The 26,385-nt window shown below is 39.1% G+C and overlaps 1 protein-coding gene across 3 annotated transcripts in view; it reads right to left on the bottom strand.

Moving 5' to 3' along the window:
• The window catches only part of ESYT2 (extended synaptotagmin 2), a 93,991-nt gene extending 67,775 nt beyond the window's left edge, over positions 1–26,216 (bottom strand). For all 3 annotated transcript variants that reach the window (XM_068404530.1, XM_068404531.1, XM_068404532.1), the window contains exon 1: positions 25,691–26,216. In XM_068404530.1, coding sequence (XP_068260631.1) covers positions 25,691–26,047 — 357 coding nt within the window. In that variant the 5' untranslated portion in view covers positions 26,048–26,216. The remainder of the gene's footprint in view (positions 1–25,690) is intronic.
• Positions 26,217–26,385: the final 169 nt, after the last annotated feature.

Raw genomic sequence — 26,385 nt, 5'->3', positions numbered from 1 at the left:
CACATTTGTCTAGCTTAATTATAAAAACATAAAAGGGTATCACAATTAGTCTTCATAGTCTCTTCATGTATCACCAGTAGAGAGAGCGAGCATCCCACAGAAGGCAATTCAGAACAGAAGCCCAACTCAGGGGCTCTAAATCACCTTCTGACCACACAGCATAAACAGTTACTTAACTACTAACCCTAAAGCTAGGTGGTGTGGCAAAAAAGAAACACACTAAAATTAAATTATCCTTTGAATTATAACTGCCTGATTAATTTGTCTAAACTCACTGCACTTACAACTCAAAAAGGCCAGAGAAATTTAGTAAAAGAATTACGAACAATCCCAGCATGAACAGAATCGAGAGTGTCATACAGCGGTATTCAAACTCAATTTAACAGCTCTTCACTCCAGCGTTTTCCAGCTGATAAAGCAGGCTGGCCTAAGGACATTTTAGGTACACCAGAGCTGAGCAGGGCTAATGGCTTAATTCCATGTATTCTGTAATTTTATTCCAGCCAGCAATCCCCCCTCTCTCTGAAGAAAGAAGGAGCAGCAGCAGGTGAAGTATTTGTTCCTTTCCACAGAGGAATGGATGCAGAGTCTTCTGCTGCTCACCACAACCTAAGAGGTTTATCCTCAAACGCAGACCGAGGGGACAACCACTCCCTTCGAAAGGGAGGCAAAGAAGGGGGCTGGAAGGGAAAGCAGAGCAGCCAGGCTGTCTCCTGGCACTCCAATAACCCACCTCCAGTGTTATCCCAGCAATTCTCCTAACTTCAACCCCAGAAATACCGTAGCTCCCATATCTGCTGAATTACAAGGAAAAAAACAAAAAAAAAAAAATCACTAAATCTTTACTGTTCTGGAACTGCAGGATTCAGTATTCCTGAAAGAGGACGTTAAATTGTTAATAATTAGGGTTCCTCAAAAATGCTGCAATTAACCACAGGCACTTGCCACTGAATTAACAAACAACTGCTATTTCCATTATTTTTTGGTAATCTGATTCTGTTCAGCATTCTTTGGCATAAATTTTGTGTTTGCAGTCTTAAATATATTAAAATGATTAGCCTTTGCACAGCAACATTCATATTCAGTATTGCAAATGCTGCATGTTTTCAGTATGGGCATTAAGCAAGGACTCTTGAAACAGTTTCACTGAGAATCATTAGGGGTGTTATTGCATATGTAATGTCTTAGAAACATCTGGAAGATTTGGAAGCAGGCTGAATATAGAAAATCAGTTTTGTCGAATACACTATCAAAGCCCACAGGGTACTTCACAAAACGGTAGTTAGAAGGACCTGTGTAAATCAATATGACTAACCTAAAATCAAACCTATATAGAATAAGCAGTACAGGTTTTGATAGTAATAGCCCATAAACAAAGAAACAAAAAAAATCTAACATCAGAAAATTAAGGGTAGGGAAAAATAACAAAGCAAAAAACCACACACACAGAGACGGGGAGTAAGTAGAATACAGAGCTAAAGGAGGTGGGGAAGGGCCCTGGAGTTGTTGCCATGGCTCTCTGATGGCTACAAAACCTGCAAGTAAAATGGAAATATTCGGAAAAGTGGAAGATTTTCTAAATGGAACAGTTGTAATGCCAAGCAAGGTTAAGGATTGTATTTATTTATAAACTGGAACCTAAGCCATGTAAGTGCTTGGACAACACATCGGAAAACAAAACAAACTTTTTAAAAAAAAAAAGTAATTACATGCCCTTTGAGTCAGCTTTGCACCTATGAGATGAGAGTGGTATTAGAAACACATACTTGGTATCCCACCAAATGTTCCTAAAACATTCTACCAGCACAGCCATCCCACGTGAACTGCCACTATCAGTTCAGCAAGCCTCAAGAGATGCCACAACAAATTCTAGATGGCTATTCAGCACAAGTTGTCCAGTGTGATCTCTACCGTATTCTCCACCGCCTCACAAGCTATCTGCTTCAGAGCCAGTGTGAGCATCAAGGTGAAACATATTTCTTTCAACGACATGGCAATTTAACACCAAACAAGTTGACACTTGTAGAAAGTCTGAAACAAACTGCTTTTCAACACCCCCGGGTTTCAATATTAACACAGGAAAGCTGTTATAATAAAACTAATATACCTCAAGTAATAGAGAGATTCTTCATATGGTATACAAAGTTTTATTTCATTGCAGCTTTCTGTTACTTCTATTCCTCTCCCCTTCTTCTTAAGATCTAAAGAAAGACCTAATTTACTGACCAGTTCAAACCTGGAATAAGCAGTAGTTCACATGCACAGGATACTTCAGCGTCCTGGAGGACGTATTTCCTACAATACATTTGCAGATATCATACCTGGGAGACAAGGAAAATGACTAGCAGCACACAGGCTGGTTTTCTGTTAAGTCAGACTAAACTAGCATAAAACAGGTCATCTTAAAATGCTGCACACAGTAGCAGCACTGTAAGAGGCGTCACTGCTACCCATACATACACTGTTGAACTAAAGCCCAAACTAGAGAGAGGGATCTCATATCCAACCTTTTTGCTGTGCTAGGATTAAAACAGAAAATTAGACTCTAAATATTTAATGTTTTTTTGAATTTTACCAATGACTATAAATGTACCCGTTTCTCATTTAAATAACAGATAGATGCCACTTCGCTTAGATTTAAAAATACATATATCATATATATAAAATACACATATAAGACTGTAATTGAGAAAGTTATCCCTCTGTTTTCCTCCTCATTACAAAATTCACTGGGACAGCATTTAGAAAATTAGCAATTCTCCAATTTTTGCTAGCAGCCTAGCAAAAATCTGATCAGATTAAAGTTGTAGCAGCTGTGGATTCAGAATCCATCCCTCTGCAGCCCTGCAATACCACCACAATATTCTCACCTGGTCATTCCCCCTAACTTATATGGCAAACACTGTCTTTGGCAATGCAACATAATGCTGTATTTGCAGAAGAAAAGCCCTGCTTAAAGGAGGGTCTAGAGCTCTGACGGACTGAAATGGCAGCCCAGAAGCCAGTCATGCAATTCAGAACTGCAGGACGCTGAGACATTAAAAAGCACCACGGTTTCATTTTCTCCATGCATATCTTTCACTTCAACATCTATTAAATATGCTTCACTCATACTGGCAATGAGGCTTGTCAAGAACTGCATTACTTTTCAGCAATTTGACTCACCAGTACAAAAACTAGATAAAATTTGCCTAAGTGCTGCTATTTTTGCAGAGATGGAGCAAGCATGCTGCAGTACAAAGTTACCCAGAAACCTCCTACTTCGCAGCAGCTTGCCATAACAAAATCCTCTGGGATAGGCATTATAAGCAGCTGCTCTGGAAGAATGACAGAACAGTAGCCTGCTAATAAATAAGGGAACTGGGAAATCCTGCTTTTAGCCTGACAGTCAGTCTTTGCACCCCCAACTTGAGGAAATCAAAAACTGCGCATCATTAACTTCCAGAAGCATCCTGGCTTAATCACCTGAAGAACAACACATAAAACAAAAATCCCTTGCTTTACCACTAGTGGTTACACAATTTCCTTCCAAACATCTGGAAATACATTGGCACAGGTCTCTCATAGATGAATGCAGAAGCTACCCTAAATCCAGCATACTAGGTCTGCTAGAGTGAACCACGCAGCTTTCCTTTGCTTGTCCATTCTCTCTTTCTAAATGGAAACCTTTAAGCCTTCAGTCCTCTACCACAGATTCATCTTCTAGTGCAGCCTAATTTCAGCATTATCTTCAAGTACTAATATACTAGTACTATACATCATAACTCAGGGTTCAATATAGAGATGAAGTAAACTCTGTAACCAAACTGCTTTATTCTCACTGCAGTTTAAGAAGATCTTGCAATCATTGTATTCACACTTCTTCTCTACTTCCCAGCTGGAAAAGCTTTTTAAGTTTTCAGTGATCAGTCTGGACTGGGACAGGACAGTAAAAAAAAAAAAGTAGAAGGTATACGGGGGCATTAAATTGCAGAAAACTTCATGGTTTCCACTTTCTGAAGGATCCACATGCAGAACCTCTGACATAAGACTGATATCCTGACACAGAGACAGACATATTTTTCATACCTAGCTAGTATTTTTCTCTAGAATTTAGTGAAGGTTTCTGGATGAAGTCTAAAACAAGATCTCTACTTCCCAGAGTGGGAGATTTCCAACAAGTAACTTCAGCAATGTGGCACAATATGTCAAATTTGACTGGAAGTGTTCCTAGGACTCAAAACAAGTTACTGAGAACAAGAAATACAGCCTTTAGAACTTAATTTCACTAAATAAAAATATTAATCTTGCCTTAATCTTTCTCTACAAGAAAAAAAATTCATCATGATAAATACATACACTGAGGAAATGAAGTTATACTTCTCACAGTTTGATGGCTAGGTTTTTTAATTTAATTTTTAAAATATCTTTAATATAATAATAAAAAAACATTTTATATTTCATATAGAGGGATTTAAATTTAAAACCACTCATGAAATCACTGGATATACTAGCAATGCAAGGACTAAAACCATCGTTATGTTCAGCTTGCAGGTCCACCAAGACCTAACAGTCACCTGTATATACATTTTCCCAACACCAGACTGGTGTCTGCTGCCTGGCAGGCCTGCCAAAAGCCAATCCTTCAATTACACCGTTGAAGTTCATATCCACCATTCAGAACCCATCAAGAATAAAGGCTCACTGAAAGATAAAAGTCTTCAAGTTTATAGGGAGTAGAAGACTCCTAACAAAAATATTTCAAGGCATTCTTCATCTAACCGTTTACCATTCTTCTAAACTGTCAGCTGGAACAGAAGTGACGTTGAGCACTTCTTAAAGTGACGCAACATAAGAACGTAGGTTTAACATTTTGATTACTTACTACTCACACTTACAATAGTGCTGTTATCTACACTGCTTCCTTATTCAGAAGACCAGAATTCATCATCAACTGCTATGACAGCAGGATGCCTTTTTCCAGTCTCACCTTCAGTGAGCATTCACAGCAATAACAACTGTATTTTAAACACTGATGTTTAATGAAAGGTCAGGACAAGCGGAGTGAAAAAAATCAAAACCAGAATAACATAACACCCTACACAAGCAAAACATCAAGAACTGGATTTATATCGATTAAAGTCTTGCTGTCACACCAAGTTATAGACACCTAGTGCAACCAATGTTTACAAAATAACATTTCATGATAGCCCACATTAGCACATCTCCAAATTCCCACAAGCACTGCAATCATTACTGAAAGCAGAGACCCAGATTTTAAACGTTTCAACTTCTGAAAGGCGTAGCATGAACCATAGCTGTAAGGATGCACTGAATTTTACCACTTGAAAAATTTTACACAGTACTACTTTTTGACGTGTTACCAACTTTACCCTTTTATTCTCAAAAGTAATTTCATTCCTTCTCCTCCTTTCCCAAATAAAGTCTTAATACCTTGAAATTCTAGCTTTCAGGTTTTAAAAATTGTATAAAGGCATTAGCACCTTATTTACAATTTGTCACATTTCAAAACCATGACATCTTTTGTACTTTTAAGCCTGTACAACAAATTCCTTTTTGGTTCCCTTGTGAATCCAGACATGTTCCCACTCCATTACATGCCAGAGCATCTTGCTCTCTTGATTGTCAACAGAAGAAAAATTTTCCTCTCTGGACTGCTAAATATTAGCTTTCAAAATAGCTTAAACAACCAGTGTCGCAGCACAACCTACTGTCCTTTGAATTGTCTACAGTTACGAAATGAAGTGCTGGGCTCTGCACCGAATTGTCAGCCATCCTTGTTGTTGCTATCTAGACTAAAACATTGAAGGTTTCTTCTCCTTTTACTCCACTGACCCACTATCTGCTTTACTAACCCCTGTAGTCAGGAGCTCTGATTCAGTAAGACTAAGGTTGCTTCACCAGGGAGATCTTATTCCTGTTAACGCTTGCTAGATTACACAGCTGATCTCTCTAAGGGAACCATGCAGGTGTTCTGTGCAGACTAGAACGGACATCAATTTTCAAGAACCGTAAGTGTTCAAGAAATACTGACCACATTCTGCAGGACTGCTTGCCCTCTTTCTCAGGCAGATTAAATGTCCTTTCCCATCTTCAGCTGGTTTACCAGCAGCTAATTACTGAAGAGTAAAATTATCTCCTGTGACTCCATGTGCACATTTTGGCATGACACATCTCCAGGTTAACCTTTTTCTTTTTCATGTAACCTATAACTCACAATACATTTGAAACAAATCTATGTGAACTCCAACAAGACAAATATCACTCACTTTTTATTGGCTTGGGGGTGAGCAAACTGCAAATTTGTGTTTGAAAACACAAAACAGCAAAACAGATAACTTGATTTTTTTTGTGGTATTCAAGCTAAAATACAGTATCAGAGCATGCAAATTCAAGCTTGGATAACCTGCATCCTAAGAAGTCAAACAAGTCTGTAGAATATGCTCATTAATTGGCTCTTATATGCTTATTATTTAGTTCTTACAGTGAAAAAAAACATATGCACACTCATATTCTGACTGAATCTGACTCCTAACACCAGCAAAAGCGTGTGGCTTCTAGTTACTACACTGCATCCAGTACTATCCCGCCAGAGTTTATTCTTAGTATTAAAACATTTCTTAAACACAATCAGAAATCATTCCATGTATAACAAGCATTTTAAAATCTCCCTGTATCATTTCTAGCTGAGACACTAGAAACTTACTATATAAAATCCAGAAACTGTATATATAGACTGACTGCCTGGTGGTTTTGTTGAACCTGTAAATATTCAGTTATAAACTCTCTCTGAAACTATAAAACTCTGCCAAGAAAGTAACAGAAAGCAGAATGTTCTAATAATGTAAAACCAAAAAGAGTGGTAATGTTGAATTTGGGTCTCAGTTAACACAGTGATACCAAATGGTGTGGAGGAAAGCCCTAGTTAACCTGATAGCAGATGACAGCTTACACGTGTAACTGTCTGGTTCTTCCATTCAAGCATTTAACCAGATTCTTACAGCAGGTGCTGATACAAAGCTCAATATTTCTAATGATCAAGTGCAAGCTAAAATTTCTAAGATCTATGACATTTGTTCCCTATCCTCTCTAAAACCATTCTGTGCCCCCCAACAGACTGTATTTCAGCACAGGATACAGCATGGTGTTATTTGTTAGAAAAAGATACTCAAAATATATCACACATTTAATTGGCAACACATAACACAGGAACTTCTGCACTAGAGATCAAAGGTCCAGCTAACACAGCAACCAGAAGTGATGTCTAACGAAAAAGAAAAAACAAAGCAGTACTATGGAGTTATCCTTCCCTGAAGATCCCCTCAGCTTCTGCAAAGGCTGGCTGTAACCCTTAGCAGCTGTTGTCATCCTCCTTCACCCCTTCTACCCCCAAAATGCTCAGACCCTTGCAAAAAAAAAAAAAAAAAAAATATCCATTTTACAAATTCCCTTGTGTCAGGTAAGTTTAAGGCAAAACTGATGCTCTAGATTTTCAGGGCAGCCCTTATCCTCTTGCGGGATCATAGGATCATGCTGAAAATACAAGACCGATGAAATACATACAAGAAAAACTCTGACCACTGAATTCCAAACCCCTGCAATTGCAGGCATCATTATCCTATTTCTGTTTATAAACTCCACCTTAAAACCATGGAGTCTGCTACCATCCCTCAGCACAGCCCAGGAAGGGCAGCTCTAGTGTGTTTTTGGTAGGCTGGGTTGCTAAGGAAAGACTCCCTGCTAAACCAAGTTTCTAAACTTAGGTATGATACATCATATGTTTGAGTTACAAGGTGGAACCAAAACCCAGACTGCCTCCCAACTAAATTAACTATTATCCTCATCCTTAAATATCAGTCTTACTACTTTGACTCTATGATTGAACAAATGATACTTTAGAGGAAAAAATCTTCATCAAATGACGGAAGATAATGTTCAACACACAAAAAAAAATATCCCCACCAAATCCCCACCCACTAATGTCACTTGGTTTTGAAGAGAAAAGGTATTTTCATTATATATTGAAAAGGTTTTACAAGCATGTTTTCAATCCGCAGCCACAGCTTGTAATTCCTGTATTCATACAAATCATGGATCTGTTCTGATGGTCTGTCTTTCAGCTGGAGTATCTGTCCCATGACTGAGCTTAGCACCTCTTATCCAAGAAGTTATTTTAGAAAAAGCAGAGTAAGTGTACTTAAACCTGCAGAAGGAAAGGATACTACTAAAACCGCATCCTTCAAGGAAAACACGCATGCCTGTGCTACTGGATTGACACATATGGCATCTGTACAGTATAATATCCAGCAAGTTGCAAATCTCCCACAAGGCCAATGCTTTCTGTCAGCCACACAGTCACCAACAGAAAGATATTGTGTGAAGGTCAGAAGCAGTAGGTTTTCATAGATAAATGCAAAGTTTTATTTTTTTATTCTGAAATTAAAAAAGTGGGTAAAATCCTGGTCCAAGTAAAGTCAGCTGCCAAACTCCTATGAATTCAGTAGGCTCAGAGGAAGAATCCTTCAGCAGGTGGATGCAACATATACAATTTTGCCCTGGAATGTGGACACAGTATTTAAGACAAATACAACATTAAAAATAGACTGACAGCCCAGCACTGAGACTTAACATTGACACCGATGAACTCTATTTTCATTAAAAATACTGAAAAAATCAAAAACAGAATTTCACACTTACAGAAGTTGCTGTTCTAGACTACACACAGAACAAGTAGGAGGACAAAGTGTGCTTGCAGTGTCTCCCTAGAACTGTACAATAATTGTCATCAGAAAGTGAATTCAATACCAAAATACACCGTTCACAGCACTACAAGATTTAGGATCACCCACAAACAGATGAATACTGCTTGGCAGGCGCCTCTGAGTTTGCAACATTATAATAAAGTCCACACTTAGCAAAAAGGAAGATGAAGCCCCGCAAGTGGAATTGAAGTAAATGAGTACCAAAGGGCATGCAGTACCTTTTCTCCAACACACTACTACATGTTGCAACACTTCAGTTAAAACACACCTAAATATTTGACAGTCCTCTTGATCCTTTGACTTGCACACAGAGAAACATTTGTTCAGTCACTTGTCCTTCCATGCAAGTCTTTACAAATCAACAAAGCCAAGGGGAAAAAAAATACTGCTCTAAGTAGGAAATCCAGAGCTAAAAAACATTTGACCTTTTTTTTTTTTAAATTAGTGACCAGGTTTCAAGCAGTGGACATCTTAAAAGATCAGCAGTAAACACAAAAATACAAATGACTACATAGAAACGAAAAGCCCAGTCGGCAGCTTGCAATGCTCCCCTTCACCCTACCAAAATTCCTGCAGGCCCTGGTTCCAGGAAACATCCCCTGAGATTCTCCCTTCCTGCAGCCACAGACGCCTTCTCTCATGTTATAACTACAAACCATCACTGATATCGTCTTTCAAAATAGTTGTCTTACAACGTTCTGCATCAAAACATTCTCCAGCCTCTTAAAGAGTTTTTCCGTCTTAAAAAATGGGGAAAGAAAGTGGTCATAAACTCTAAAAAACATAAATCCTCTTTCTAAGTTAAGCTATTTTTTAAAACAATACTGGTAACTAAAGAATCTGCCTTCCCCTGCTGTTTGGGAAGTTTAACATTTCACCATACATATCTAAAATGATATTCCATTTTAATTTCCCTGCTTTTAATGTAAATGCACTTATTTTATCTGTGTATATGTTTAGAGAGGAGTACCTCTATTTTTTGAAAGAAAGTATACACTGTAGTTTTTACATAGGCAGTTACAAAATCAGCCCTTAAGTGGAAAGTAAACTGTGGAAAAACTACCATCTTGAGTACATACCAAAGATTGTCAATAATACCACCAATGCACTTCCAGGTAGCATGCCCAATCAAGTGTGCATAGCTGCTGACCTGAACCACAAAAACTCATTCCTATACACACAGCCATTGCTTATGCTCAGCAAGTGCCTGCACGAAGATGTTTACCCACAACTGAAACTAGCCCTTGTATAAAGGCAGTTACTGCCCTTCAAACAAATGATGGGTAGCAAGCAGCTGAGTGATTGAGATTCAGTATTTTCTTGGACACAGAGAAGGAACGTTCCAGCATTAGGCTGCTGGAATTGTTGGGTGTTTGATAGACAGGATGGAGAGGCAGCAACAGAGAGAAGAAAGAAGAGTTGGATCCATTTTTCCTTTTATAAATGCAGCACAGAGCTGTCATCTCTTCTCTCATATTACTGATTACCATCAATGTTGAAGATAACCCAAGAATTCGCAGATGTCTTGAATATTATTTACCCCAAACTCAACCATTACAAACAGTTCATATTCTTCCACTTCCCAATTTAGTGGTAAAAATAGCCATCATAAATCAATACTACTTTACTTAAGGACAGCAGTAGTAAGTCACTTTATAAACATACTGCCTACAATTGAATCATAACATTAAGCATACAATAGAGCCTTTAAAGACTGACTTGCTTCTGATACTTAGGCTCACCATTTCTGCAGTTTAATCCACACCTACTGTCCCACTTTGGATATCTGCACAGTGTATAGTTGCAACAGAGATAATCAGATCATACTCACTAGAGCCTGGTTGCGGTTTACAACAGGAAGACTCTTTTTATATCTCAGCAATCCTTTTTACCTGTATATGGCTTCACAGCCATTTCAAATGTTTCCAATTTTAAAGATTCAAATACTGGTGATCAGTAGGCTGAATTGCAATTGCTGAATTACTCTTCTCTAGTTTTCTTTTACATGTCCAAGAATAATCTAGTCACTCTACACCAGCTTTATCATTAATAGAGAGAAATAAGGGTCTCTGGAGAGATACATCTGACATCTTGAAACATTTCTCCTATGGTCAGATAAGAGTTCTCTAGAGATGCCTGTATTGATCACAAAGAAAATCTCCAATCAATTCAGACTTATATGCCTAATTTAGGTTGAACAAATTCTAGCTCTAAGTGGAAACGAAACACTTTGTGCCTAAAAACAAACTGAATATTAATTGTATGAGTGGAAAGAAATTTCTGTCAATTAAAGACAACTGCCTGAACTGCAAATAATCACCCACCTAGTCGATCAGTTCCCTAAAATCTAGCTTCAAGAAATCCTGCCCATGGCTATGTCACTTCACTTGACTGCTCCTAAGAGGAACCTTCCTTAGCCTGCACTTCTCTTGAAGGAGAGGTTAATGTTCTACACATGCAGGGAGTAAAATATGCACCCAAGTCACTGTTAGCTCCTAAACTCTCAGCAGATTTTACAACAGATGCTGCTTCACGGTGCTAATAATTTTTTTACAACTTCTAAAACAGAATATTTACTACATGTATTAATTAAAATCTAACAGCTGTAGCTCCCATTATTTCTTGCTAAACTTAGGCATGTAAAAAGCAGCAGTGAAGTTATGACCTCATTACTCTAGGTTCTTACTATACACAGAAAAGGACCTCCTGCAAAAAATTCAGCTCATCCCTTCCCACGGACTAAAGACACATGGCAGAAAGAGACTTACATCTCGAAATGAGGTGCCCAAGTTCAGTAGGATGAATCTACATTTCAGTTCGCTACAGCAAACTTCATTGTGTGCACTAATTGGCAATAGATTTTTTTTATGGCTTTTACTGTTGTGTTGTTTTAGGTCTTAATCCCAGCCCAAGTACAACTGACAGATCTTTTCAGCAGTCTAAGATCTGTAGGCAGCTCTTAATCACATGTAATAGCTTTCTTGCAAAAGACATCAGTTGAGATTAGAAGAATGCAGTGATGACAGTTAAAATGAAATCAACTCCCCTGAGTAAAATGCCAGTTATTTTCAGAGATCTGCATAAATCTGCAACTGTATCATTCCAGCTGAAAAAGTATTTTCAAGAATTTGATAAAGGCTTTTCCATGTACAACTACCCTCTGAGGAAAAGAACAAAAATTTTATTTCCTTTCAACATCAAAGGGATGTTGAAATCAAATCCACCATTCTTGTTGCCATATACGATTTGCTGCATCTGATACAGTCTTGACTCTGCTCAATGTATTGAAAAATTTTTAGGACATCAAACAGTCAGCAAGCTTAACATTCACCTACAACACATTTTTTTAAAAGAATAAATAAATTGAAGACTTTTGTTTTAGCCAAATAGTTGAAGACCTATTTGCCTATGGAAATGTCTGCAATCAAAACATCTGCAATCAAAAGTAACTTGTAAACTATGCTGGAAAAAATTAAAACAGTCTTTGAGTTCTGTATTTCAATGTCTCATTCTCTATGTTCTCTTTTATCCTCAGGAGCTTGTACAGTTACTTTCTGTTAAAACAGTACCATCTCAAATCCTAGGTCATTGACTAACCTGAGCTCCTCCGAATCAAAGGTTTTTTTCCATTTCACTTACTCAGTGGGAGATCACAATGTAACAGCTTTACTTACACATTGCATCGGCTAGAGCATGGCAGACAGGAACGTTATTTCTGGTGCTTGGAAATTCAAACATCCCAGCGGCACAAAGCAGAGCTGAAGTTCATCACTTTGCTGGAAGAAGAAACCAGAACAAACGAAAACCCAAAAGACAACTGGGGTTGACAAAAAGAAAAACCATTTCCCCAAGCACTGCAAGTCTCAAGCAAGAAAGCAAATGACCTTACAAGTTCTTAGATGTTACATCTAAACTAAAAGCTTATGTGTTACATGGGAATCAAGGATCAGAACTTTACAGTAGAGGAAATTCTAAAGTGATTTGTCAGAGCTTAAAACCGGTTAATTTTAGGAACACCGATGAACTAATCGCCTCTCTCTGGCGAGTGGATACATTTCTATTGCTTTTCAATAAAATGAAGCTTAAATGATATTCTGTAGTTTTTCAGCTTGCACTCTGAAGACACAGATGTGAATTAGTGTTTTTAAGTCAAGGATAAATGCATTAAAGCAACTGTAAGTAAAAGCTACAGTCACTTCCATCCCTTTAGCAGAGTTTCACTTCAAAAACAAATGCCTCCGCTTCTTACTCTAAAAAAAGTTTTAGATAATATCTGCCAAATAGTCTATATCCCAAATACCAAATTCACTTGAAGCGAAGATCAAAGTTTGGATGTCTTCAGTCAGAACCAACACAGACTGTCCCCCACTATCCCATAGAGTTTGTCTATCACCCTTTTCCCAGGTAAATGTTTGAACATCTTCAACAATTGTCCATTAGGCCTTAATGGTTCTGTCTGCACTTACTCCCAAACAAGAACTTCCCGCTACAACACCCTACCACTCCCACGTAATATCCAGAACAACATTGCGCAGACCCTCTCCCCAAACCCACGAGGTTTAAGCACTAGCCAAAAAAAAAACCAAACCACCCCAACAATTTTTAAAAAAGAGGAAAAATACCTAATTTCAGGTGTATACACTTGTACTTCCATGGACAGCTGTGTCAGAAATACTGTTATGGTGTTAAAACAGATTTCCTTCCTAGCTGTGCCAGAAAACCAAAAAGTTCACTATAAAGGAAGCAGGTACATCGATACACTTCTGTAGTTCCTCATCCCTCATATAGTAAAATTAAAGTTTGTATTCTTGGATCAAAAATTGATTTCTAAAAAAAAGTGATTACCAAGTCAAATCTATTTTCAGGCTGTTACTATGGCTCTGTGTGTAACAGGTTACTCTAATGAACTAAAAAGGAAAAAAAAAAGCCCCAAACTTCATTTGGGTTTTTTTGGTAAATCAAAGTACCAAAGTGAACAGATGGGTAACATTTTTGTTGTTCACTTTAGAGAACTCATGAAAGACAGGACACGTACGGGAAAGAAACTTCAGACTCTAACTGCAAAATTTTCAAAAGATAAAGCAACTACAAAAAACAATTGCTGGCAAATAGGTTTTCTGTTACCATACATCCATGTTAAGACATGAAAACAACACAAGTGCATATTAATGTGCAACTTTTTAAAAAGCTTTATACGAGTCAAATTTAGTAAAAAATTCTCATTATAAAGACTTATATGAACAAGACAGAAATAAGAAAACTGATTTTATCAAAGGAACGTGGACCACTTAGACACATTCACATCAACATAGTACTTATACCTAACACACCCTAAAAAGAAAAAAAAACACCACACTTTGAAAAGCCCAAATATTTTCCCTAAAATATAAATCAAAATAAAGGCTATCATGAACAAAAAGAGAACAAGAAATTACTACAATTTAAACTAATATATCACTCACTATTGAATATTCTTATACAAGTCAAATGACTGAACACTGTTTTTTTTTTGTTCCCTCCCTGAAACACTCTCTTATCATTTCCTGGCTGCTATTTGACATTTAACTGGCAGAGGGTGGGTAGGTGGAAAAGCGTTCTTTTTCTAGCTCAAGTATTTTAGGAGAAAGTCACTGGGTGAGGAATACAGCATTTTAAAATACAGTCTGCATCATAAAATCGATTACTAGACTAAGACAACTTCCTGGCCACACATACAAGAGAATTTAGCATTCTAGTTCCACAATTAACAAGATGAATCAACAGACTGGGGGAGGAGGGAAGAGACTTGCCACAACACAAATTACAATTTTTTAAAATTGTGGACTGGCAAGCTTACTGTACTAGGAAATACTAACAAACTAAGAAAAGACATTTCCTCATTTGAAGCATCATACATTTACTACACTAATAGTTTCCTTGAAACACGCAGACAGATCAAACTTGCTAACTACCAACAAGCCCTGGGAGTTTGCTCTCTAAGCCTGCACAAAATCGCACAGCTTAGCGCATGTCTTGTAATACTTTTCCCTGCAGAGGAATACCACAAGAATTCTTGTTGAGTTTTTGGATATAAGTTGTGAACTTATTCACTATTGTTTTTCAAAGCTGATCAAATTAAGAGTCTACAAAATATGCTATGTGAAGAAAGGCATCTGAGAAAGCACAGATACTTTTTTTTTATATCAAGCCACGCAGATATGAAATAAGGCATGAAGAACTAGGTATTACAAAGGAGCAGTAATAACACTTAAATAGAAAGCAAACTATGAGCTTCCTGAGCTGATAAGTTCCATTTGAGTTCCCCCCTCAAAATGTTTTCCTCTCCACAATCCATTTTGTTAAGTAAGCTATTTTAAAAAGGAACACTCACAAATTTTAAGAGCAGAAGTGTGGATCATAATACTGCACAATTAATTCAAATTGGAACAATTAAGGTTTTATAGCTACTTTCATGCTTCAATGTACCTCGTGGTTACTTTTAAAAGTGAAACAGGAAGACACTGCATTTTAAAGATTCACCCGCTTTCTTCCCACCTTCCTTTCAAGGTAGACAGTGATGGAACACAAGACAATAGATTGCCAATACATTTAATTTTGCATTCGGTGTTGCATCTTTCAAAATCTTCCCGAAGGAAACTATTTCAGTCGGTTTGGATAGTTCATGTGAGCCAGTATCTAACCGAAGGAATGCAAATAAAGGTTATGAAAACAACAGTGCTAGAGTCTGTACTAGAACCTCTCAATTAAAGTCTTCATTAGAAGAGATGCAAAAAGGTATGCAATTTACATCGCAAATATAAATCTCTTAGGTGAAAGTGCTTGCAACTGAACTAATGTAAACTTGACTCACGCTGCTATATGATAAGGACAGCCAAATGACAATGTAATGCTTGTCTGTCATATGACAGTTATTTTCAGCCAAGTAAAACTAGTTTCGTATTTCTAGTAACAACTTCATGGTACATAATCCTAGACTGCTTCAGCTGAAAACCATTAGCCCTGTTTCGAATTTTCAACTCATAAGGAGAATTCTGTAGTCACATCAGGGTGTAGCAGACAAAACTTTGTGCAATGACTCATTGTACGGGAACACTCATCTTCCAAAGGTTATTTATATAACAGGAGTTCCATCTGAGAAATTGTATGCTTTAGCTATTTGCTGAACAGAATTTCAATACTAGCTATTTAGCTGACAGGCATCTAAACCACTTAAGAAGTCTCACTACCTCCCACAAAACACCTCTCTAAACATAGCCATCTTTTTTTTTTTTTTTTTTTTTTTTGCTAGTACACTTAAAACACTGGTATTTTATGCAGAAAAGGTTTCTTACCATTTGTAAGCCACAACTGGAGACTGAAAGCTAATTTAAATGACAGCGTAAAACAAAACTAAAAATGATGCAATAATTCAGGTTGAAAGGGACCTCTGGAGCTCATGTGATCCAACCATGCACTAAAAACAGGGCCAACTTTTAAGTTGAGAGCTCATATGTTTGATGATTAAGTATGTTAGCAGGTCTGTTGAAATGTTGTAAAAGAACTTGGGATGTGCAACCTGACGTTATAAACTGTTCAAGTTCAAGCTTTGCTTCCCCACAAAGACACCTCAGCAGTGTTATTTGCCACTTCTTTCTAAGAAGGCCCCCTTCACACAGGCTATTGTTCCACTTCACTTTAAACCTGACCACAGGCTTCCATAACCTCCTTTCTGTAGGCACTGCCACTTCTGTGGTTGCACTGTAAACTTAACTCAAGGAACTGATCCAGCTGAACACTAAAGCTGGCAAAAAACTTACAGTTAGGTGGCCAAGGGAATTCTAATGCTGGCACAAGAAGGCAGGGGGGAAATGCAACTTGATGCTGAACACCCTTTTTGTCAGGAGTGCACATTTACTTTGTTTTGAAACTGCACAATCATCCTCTTTAAGTATTAAACTCCCTGATTCTCTTTATAATAAGCATATTTAAAAGCAAAGAAAAGCCTACGAAGACTACAAATAAAATTTAGGGATGCTGTTTATACATATTTTCATTAATAAGGAACCATTAGTAGAAAGAAGCTTTAAAATTCTCACTGTTCCTCTAACTTTTAACAATATCACAGGAAACATGTAGAGGGAACAAAACCAAACCAAACCAAAAGGCTGCACCATTTAAACTACAAAGAAAATAAGAACTCCACCAGTCTAACAACAACTGGTACATGAAGCTTGGTAGAAACTATTGGGAATAAAATACTAGAAGCAGTTTGGGGAAAGGGATCAAATGACTCTGCAAGAAGTCTCTGCTCTTCCTTCCCCTCCCATGCATCGTATCAACGGGATTCAAGAGGAGATGGGACACATTCAAGAAGAGATGGGACACTGCCTGAACCCTGACATAAAGATGGAGACTCAAGAGAAATACAGGACGATGTTACAGAACAAGGAATCAAAACAAAGTATCTTGAGAAGCTGAGGTAAATGTAACGGACTTCACAAGGCCGGCGTACTTGTTGAACACATGCCCCCAAAGTCAGGAAAGGATTCAGGATTTTTGAACCTCACTTTTGTAATGAGACTTCCTAATAAAACAAGTTTAATCGGGACTAATTCTAGTCAATGGAGAAGAAACCTACTATTGCTGTCAGTTACTGCATTAGCTGATGTGGCAAGTCTGTATAACCTCACTTTCCAGGCCTGACAACGATCCATTTTGTGACTTAGTCTTTGATTGCCAGCTAAGAAAAGTCACAAAACTTACATTAAAAACATCATAAAAGGAACAACATCAGTGAAATCAAAACACAGAGAAGGTGGCAAGTGCCAGAACAAAAACAAATTTAAGTTGGCTCTTTATTTTCAAAAAATACACACACATCTTTAATTACACTATCACCTTTCCCTACTTCTTCAACAGAACTAGCCTCACTGAGTGAGAAGCCAAAGCTTCCTCAGAAAAGGTATTTAGACTGTCTAAAAAATGCAAGTGCTGTTCAGTTCCTCTCCTTCTTTTGCAGCAAAATGAGAAAAGCATTTAGTACATGGCAGATGGGACTGAAGAAGGGTCCTGGGTCAGTTCATGCCATCTTGGACAACTACAAACTGTCAAACACATCAAGCTGGCAACTGGCTTCGACCATTTCATACGTGGTCACTTTTAGCAAATTCTTGATTTTTCCCTCTTATTCCTCATCCAACATTTTCTTTCTAAACTTTACAGAACTCTCTCCTCATTCAACTGAAACAAATCTTACCCAGAAATATCAAAGTGCGATATTGTCACGGTTTAAAGCTGGGCCGGCTATTAAACCTGTGGCAGACGCTCTCTGTTAACCCTCTCCCCTCCCCCACCCTAAGGGAAAGGGAAAAGGGAGAGAGACTTACGGGTTGGAAAGTTAAAACAGTTTTAATAAACTATAGTAATGAAAAAGAGTATAATAAGAATAATAGAAATAATCAAATATATACAAATATATACAAAACCAAGATCGAGAGCTTGGAAATCCTCCTCAGGCAGAGTTGCTCCCCCCAGCACGGGCAGAGGGGAAAATGCAGTAGCTCTCCCCAGCACGGGCAGAGGGGAAAATGCAGTAGCTCCAAGTTATACAAATGATAAAATGCCAGACCTCCTTAAATAGTTGTTTCATAATTTACTTAATTCAAACAGTTGTTTAAAATAAAACTCTCTCCTCTCTTCTTAACAAAACACTGTTTCCCCACTGTTCTTATTCACATTCAATTCTATGTTGAATACTCCACCTCTGTATATCCTTTATTTTCATTAAGTGTTCACAAAGACCAGCCAAAGGTAAGGATTTCATTTTCTTCTTTGAAGCAGTGCAGTATTTCCCCAATATGCAAAAGCAGCTCTACACATACTACGTTTGAAACGCTGCTGGCCTGTCAAGCTTGGTACATAAAACTTAGAAGCTGGCCCCTGCTAGGGCACAGAAAAGCTCCAGAGCTGCTGGTAGGGTGTCCGTTCTAAGCTTTCTTAGGAAAGGGTACTATCAGATTTAATTTATATTGTCCAACGATAAGCAAAAACAAAGAGGGAGGAGACTTCACAGGTCAAAAAGCTCCGTATCTATAAATTACCAGTGTCTCACACAAAATCTCTCATTTCCGTAATCCTTCTAGAAGAATCATACTCTTATTGATTCCCTTGTATCTACATGTTGAAACATATCAAATCAATGGCATATATTAATTTATAATCATTAACTGCTGCTTTCAAAATTTGATATACTATTATAAGGCTCTGACAAACTGGCTTTCAGACACTACAGAGGATATTTAAAAATCAGCATTCTTTTAAAACTTCATATTTCAAAGTAAGTTTTAAAAACAGCTTCCACAAACCCACACCTCAGATTCAGTACAGCCATATGGTCAGCATAAAACTGTTGCAAAGCTCAAAAGAAGTTACACTAAAGGCAATTTCAGCAATTAGAGAACCTTTTCAGTGCTATAATTAGTGATGATTTGATAAATGGGAGATAAATAATTTGATTTATATTGCAGTTTAAGTCAAAGATTTTTATCTTACCAGAAACAAAATGCTGCCTCTTCTTTCATTTTAAAAAAGAACAGGACACCAAAGAATTGTTGTGAATATTTACAATTTGTAGAACAGGCTTTCATTACTATAAACTACAATGAAAATGTTTTGACAATAACCCTGATTAATATTCCTATTTCCCAGCAGGCTCTGATGTGCAAAAAAAAAAAAATAAAAAAATCTTAGAATGCATTTCCAACTACACTCTGTGATGTGCCAACAATCTCAAAAAGCAGTAGTAATTTAAAGTGAGAAGCATCATGTAGAAGAGACAGAAAAGGTCGACTGCTACTCTAGACTTTTTTCCACCCATAAAACTTCAGTCTTTACTGACAAGATCTTTATGACTCCCACATTTTCAAATATTGCTAAAGCTGGGCCAGCCCTTATATGCAAAACTATCTAGGCATGAGAACACTAGGAAACTAAAATTAAAATTCTAAAAAAAACCTAAAAAGACTTGTACACATCTTCCTTAGTTATTCAGACAAACAGCACATTAAAGAACGTTTGCAGTAGTCTCAAAAGTCAGTAATAACTGTTATGTAATATCACTGTGTTATATGAAAAAATAATGTGTTATACATATATTTTTAGAAGGCCTGTGGCACCTATAAACAGTTCAAGAAGCATACTAATACTTTCAGGTTAATATTTCTCTGTAGTAGTTTGATATCATGTTCATAAACATCAGTTCATCACATGGCTTTCTACCATAAATATTCTGGCAAAGGATCTTTATGTACAAATCACATAGTGACGCTTACCACATTACTCCATGAGAGAATGTGTTGTGTGACAGACATCATCTCAGTATAGTTTTAACACACTAAATTTGAAAACTTTATTTGAGAAACAGGAAGATATGATCAACTGTCCAACATAAATGCCTTTTTTTTTTTCCTCTGATTCTCCATTCCTAACACCATTATTCACATGTCTCTTAACTATGGGGTACTATTAGAAAGATACCCAGCTTGCCTTCTTAATTACAAGAAGTAATACTGAACCAAATTAATCTTCTTCCTTAAAAAAACAAAAAAACAAACAAAAAAAAACTAACCACAAAACATGACACAACCCACAATACACGTATGTACGTATGTATGTATACATACACTGTGAGGGACCCAGAAAAGAAGCCAGTTTTGGAAAAAAAAAAAAAATCGGGCAGAAGGACATGGACTTCAGTTTTTAAGTACTCACAAGTTCTTATTCTATTCTTACTCACACCCCTTCACACCTTCCAGATGAAGCCTGGCAGCCTAGAGTATATGGCCATCTGCAGTACTAACCATATAAACTGATTAGATCCAGCTTAGCATTAAGTAGCCATACATGGAAGTCATTTTTCTTATAAATCACCCCTCGGTAAATTCAATCTAACATGCTCAACTAACCTTTGGAGAGAGGATCAGAAGAATGTGCCACAATGCCTCACAGGCTTCCTTTTCATATTTTAGTATGTTGTATAAAAACACACCTACAATTCCTAAAGCTATAGTAATAACAGCATTAACCAAAGGTATAATTAGAAGTTGAGAGGAAGATCTTTTTGTTCTACCGCAATTAAAAACAAACATTGCATTGCAGAAGCCCACTTGTTTACCAGGTTTACTAAGTACATACTTAACACCCATCAGCAGGGATTGTTTGGACATTCCTGTCCTGAACTAGCAATCTAAGATTCAGTTAGGAAGTCTGATTCTACATCATTAAGAAATTTTCATATCAAATACAAGTGAGAGTATAACCACCTCAACCTTCTCTGCAGATGTCACTCAGTACAGGATGTGACCCTGCAGTTAGAGCTGCCTATTTTTCTTCCACAAACATACTGGGTCTGCCTTCCTAATATCAGTAAATACCAAAGTCTTTGTTGCTCTAACCACATAACTGGAGTATTTGACAAGAAGCTCACGGAAGGGCTTGAGGGAAGGAAAAAAGTTTGTATGCATATTTTATTCTAGCATATGAGACTAAATACAAATAATTTCATAGTTATAAATGACAATTTCCTTTTTCAGATGTGTTCTGAAGTCTGCTTTTACTCAGAACAGTTCCTTGTCCCTTAAACACTAGCAGTCTGTTTAACACTCAACAAAACATTCAACTAAGAAATATGGAACTACCATTGAAGTCATGCTTTACTGAACATCACCATTGCAAAACACTCAAAAAAACATGGGTTGATAATTATTTTATTGATTATTGTAGCTATACATCAGCATCTAATAAAAAGGGTACATGCTGATATTATCTCTTCCCTATAGATGTAGCAGTCGTATAGCAGTTCAATGTTAACTCACAGTAACTCAAGTCTGCAAGAATTTCATTCAGCTTTCCAAGAGAAAGATCCACCAGATTTCTTTACGTAGGACTGTAAATCAGTTTAGTTAAAAAGGTGACTAGACACCCATTTAGGTTTAGGCAGACTTTTCCTTTTACCTTAAGTAGATGAGAAAACAAACCAACAAAAATAAAATCCTAAAAATCACTCCAAACTAGAGCAGAAACTCAAGCGAGTCTGTAGGACCCAAAATGCCACAGCAGACTTGTAATTAATGTTTTAACATGGCATTACTTTTACTACATGAGGTACAGTATTTCAGTTTCTGTATAGTACATGGTTAGGGATACAAAGAAAATTCTCTAAATCTGTTTTCAGAATCAATTATTTTAAAATGCTAAGATTGTTCCTATTTTGGTCTCCTGCTGATTGCTGACAGACTGCACACAGATACAGCTCCTGGTACCAGGCCAAATTTACAATTAAACTGGGGAAAAAAATTCAGCATGTCTTTTTATCTGTATGTTGAAGAAAACAGGAGTCAAAGTTTCAGTTGTCAAAAGATGTCAAACATATGCTGGCATGTTATAAAAGTCACATTAAGCAATCAAAACCCCCCACAATGGCAAAATTAAATTAACTTTTTTGGTTGCTCTGAGAAAGAACAAAGTAAATTTGTTATACCACTTAGTTCATGAAATTCCATTACTGTTTTAAAACCAAAAGGCAACATGATACCTGGTCGTTAAAAATTGAGAGTCCTGCCTTCCTACCTTTTATCGTCTAAGTAGCAATACTTAAATTGCCACTTTCCTTATGTATGTTTACATCTTAATGACATTAATTCCAGTATAAAATACATCTAGTATATAAAAATGTTGCTGAGAAAGGGGAAATGTTGGCTTTATTTAAAGACCATTTTGATCTCCAGTCCTTTCTGACTGTAAATTCTGCTGCCTAGTTTTAAATGACTTGGAAAAGCCCCCACCTCTGCTCCCTCCCACCTCATATAATCAGTGACATCTTCCAAACATGCAGCAGAGCTATAACTACATGTCAGCAAGTCTATGAGTACAGATCGTATTCTTTTAGGACAGTAAATTAAATATTTTTAGCACATCCATATTTCTTTTAAATTATTCAGTGCTGACATTTTAAATAACGTAACTTGTATTCATGTTGAATTAATTCATTTTACATGCACAGGACAGAATATTCCTTTTGTATAACCGCCTGCTTATGGAAGAAGTACATCTAATTTAGGAAACTAGTAATTAACATTACGAACTCTAGTGCGATAGCACAACAGTACCACTTTCTAATCGTAACTGAGCGTATTGCCAATAAAAAAATCTTAATTCATGACTCCTGCAATAACCACTTTCTGAAAAATAAGGAACTCAATGCAATATTACTGAATACTTAACATGAATCACTAAAGCAGCAATCAATCCCAAGGTAGGTGGGGGGGAAGGAAATCACACCTTACATACACTGCTGCTCAGCTGAAGTTCTTTTCCAATCAAGAGCCTAGAAAGACATCACATGTCAAATAAATGTTTGGGATATTACATAATTTTAGTTGAAAAATGGTTTATTACATCTCAGTTTCAGTCCCAGAAAAGTAAAAAATTTCCTATATTTAAAACACAGCACTGTCCTACTCAAGTAATTTAAAGTTTATTTCCCTGACCAGAAACCAAGGGAACGTACTCCAGTTTGGAGTTCACATTGAGATGGGTAAACTCAACACCTATTAAAGAGATGTCAGGCTCCATGTACCATCCAGTAGCTCTTGTTTGAAATATGACTGAAATCCATGAATCTCCAAGACAACACACATAAAGCAGAAGCAAGAAGAATAGCAGTTATTACAGAGGCAGCAAAAAAGACTCATACAAAGCTTGATGACTATGACAGCAGACATTGAAGACCACTTTTGATTTAAGTAGGCCTTCAGGTCTCAGAAGACTTCTGTTTTCCAGATTGCATTTCATATGGAAGTTACATTTATTTGGAAGCATGACAGCTTCAGAATATAGCAGATATGTTAGCAGAAAGAAAAGAACCAAGACCTTTAAAATTTAAGAATATGATTAAAGAGAAAAAAAAAACAAACAAAAACAAACCAACCAAAAAAAAGAAAACCACAAAAAAAACAAGAGTGATTTACAATACATCTGCCAACTGCTGTATCAAAATGTCATACTTCTGGGGAAACCCTGCTTATTGATCAGTTGCTTTCTCATAATACCACAGGATATGCATGTGTTTGCAGCCAGCACTCATTCCTCTCTATGATTTTTTGCCTCAGTCTTCAGTCAAGAGGCCCCTTTCTAAATCTCTAATTATTTGGACAAGTCCACACAGGAATTAATTGCCATTTTACCAAAGGTAACAAATAGCAACTTAAAATAAAATTTACACACAGCACTAAGCTTGACGATCTGCTGCTTAGTTACCAGCAGATAGTTACTATATACAACCCGCCACAACAAATCTAGCTTCAACTAATTCATTTTAAATGCATCAAATCAGAACAGTTCCATTATATGGCTGCATGATTACGGGGGGGGGGGGGGGGGGGGGGGGGGGGTAGAAACACACCTAGAGCTAACATAAAAGCCATTAACCACATTATTTAAGACTCGGATCTCAGCTGCAAGCAGTAAAACCACCTCATCTCTTTTAAACACTGTTCCCATTTTTACCATGATCTTCCATGAGAACTTGGGTAAAGAATATCATGAAACAGGAGCAAAAAAGCCTTCCATCTCATACCTAGACACTATATTCTCTCCAGAGAGAACTCCTATAACTTCCTTAGTAGAGCTGGGACAGGTCACATCAGATACAGTAATTTGATCACATGAGAACAGCTACTTGGATACTTATCATCACAACACTGCTCGATGCACAGTCACTGCAAAGAGTACCTAGCAGAGATATGGATGGCTGTGCCTGAGAAGCAGAGAGTAGTCAACAAAGAAATCACACGGAAAGATTTAGCAGAAACCCTCAAGACTTCAGGTACGGAGACCAAGAGAGCAGCAAACTCTGCACAGCAGCTCAAAGGGGCAGACCAGGACATACGCAGGCCTGGATGAGCACTGACACTGTTGGGTGGCTGGCTGTCAGCTGTACTTAAAAAACTGCTAATCCTCCAAAGTAAAAATTTACCAAAAAAAGTGTTCAACTTAGAAGCTGAGTTTCAGATTAAAAAAAAAAAAAAAGGTAGTTCTGAAGACTTCTTAGAAAGCCTGAAACGCTCAAAGGAAGACTCTAACTTTCAAAGCAAGCCTTTTAAAAGCAACCACAGCAATGCACACATAAGGCCCCCAAAGCCCCTTTACCTTAGTCCTCACGTCACACCCTGAAATCAGCCAGAAACACCACCTCATTTTTGTGTCGCTCCCTATTAAGTAACGCTTTACTGAAAACCATAAAACCGTTAAGATATCGATTTTCTCTGCTTCTAACCTCAACTTTTCAAGAAAAGGTTCCTGCCCAAGTCGCGAGATCTGTGCCCCGCAGAGCCCTCGCTACATCCCCGACGTGTGCGCCACTGGCATCCGACGGGAAAGAAAATCCAAACCTTGAGCAAAAGTTTATTTCTGCGAGGGAAGCCCGGCCATGACAGGTTCAGAGCCGCAGGGCAGCGCCGCGGGGCGGTCGCCACACGGCGGACGCGGCGCAGCTGCCTCAGCTGCCGCGGGTGCTAACGGAGCGAGTGGCCGCGCCGCGGGGACAGGCCACCCCGGCCGAGGGAGGGTCCCCCCTCTGCCTGCCCACGTCTGGCAACGCCGTGCCCGCCGCTGGACGCCAAGTCTCGAAAGAGCCTGGCAAACCGCGACAAGCGGCCCACGGGCGCGGGAGATGCCATCTCCTCACCCCCTCCCTCCCTCTCGCCGCGCCGGGTGGGGGGCTCGGCCTGTAGCGAGCCTCTTCCCCCACGGCCCGGGGAGGAGGGGGCCACCCCCGGGGTGGGCGTCCCGCAGCTCCCGGGAAGGTGACAGGCCCCTGCCCGCCCGGCGGCTGCGCTGCCCGCCGGGCGCGGGTGCTCCCTCGGAAGCGCCGAAGGGTGTTGGCCACTCACCCACGCAGGGAGATCCGCGGAGGAGACGCTGAGCCGCACCGCCTCCTCCTCGTCCTCCAGGAAGGCGAGCGCCCGGCCCAGGCGGGAGGTCTTGCCGCCGCGGTGCCTGCGGATCCAGAAGAGCGCGCACAGGGCGATGAGAACCCAGCTGAAGCTCAGTCCCAGGTAGCCCAGCACATAAACGGGGAAGATCAGCACGAAGCTCCTCGCGAACTGCGACACCAAACCCGTCACGTCCACGCTCAGCAGCGGCGGCGCCGGCTCCGGCACCGAGTCCCCAGCCGCCGCCTTCTCCACGGCGGCGGGATCCGTCGCGGACCCCGCGCCGGGGGACTGCTTGGCCTCGGCCCCGCTCATGCTATCGCAGCGGCGGTTCCTACTCCTGCTGCCGCTCCTCCCGCTGCTGCTGCTCCTCCTCCTCCTCCCCGGGCGCTGGCTGCGAGCGGGCAGGGGGGCAGGGCGGCGGCGGCGCCTCGCATCCTGCGCCCGGCCCCGCTCGCCGTGCACCGACACCAAACGCCGCCCGCTTCCGGGATCGGGGCGGCCCGGCCCAAAGCGCCGCCGCCGCGGCGAGGGTGGTGTGGGGGGGTGGCCGGGCTGTGCCACCGCGAGGAGGCGCCTCGGCCCCCACCGCTGCTGTTGCCGCCACACGAGCGGCCGCTCTGCTCTGCCGCCTCCTGCCGCCCCGGGCGGCC

Source organism: Nyctibius grandis, chromosome 7, assembly GCF_013368605.1.
Source record: "Nyctibius grandis isolate bNycGra1 chromosome 7, bNycGra1.pri, whole genome shotgun sequence".
Lineage (NCBI taxonomy): Eukaryota > Metazoa > Chordata > Aves > Nyctibiiformes > Nyctibiidae > Nyctibius > Nyctibius grandis.
Note: the sequence above shows the minus strand (reverse complement) of the source record. Positions and strands in the feature narration are given on the sequence as shown.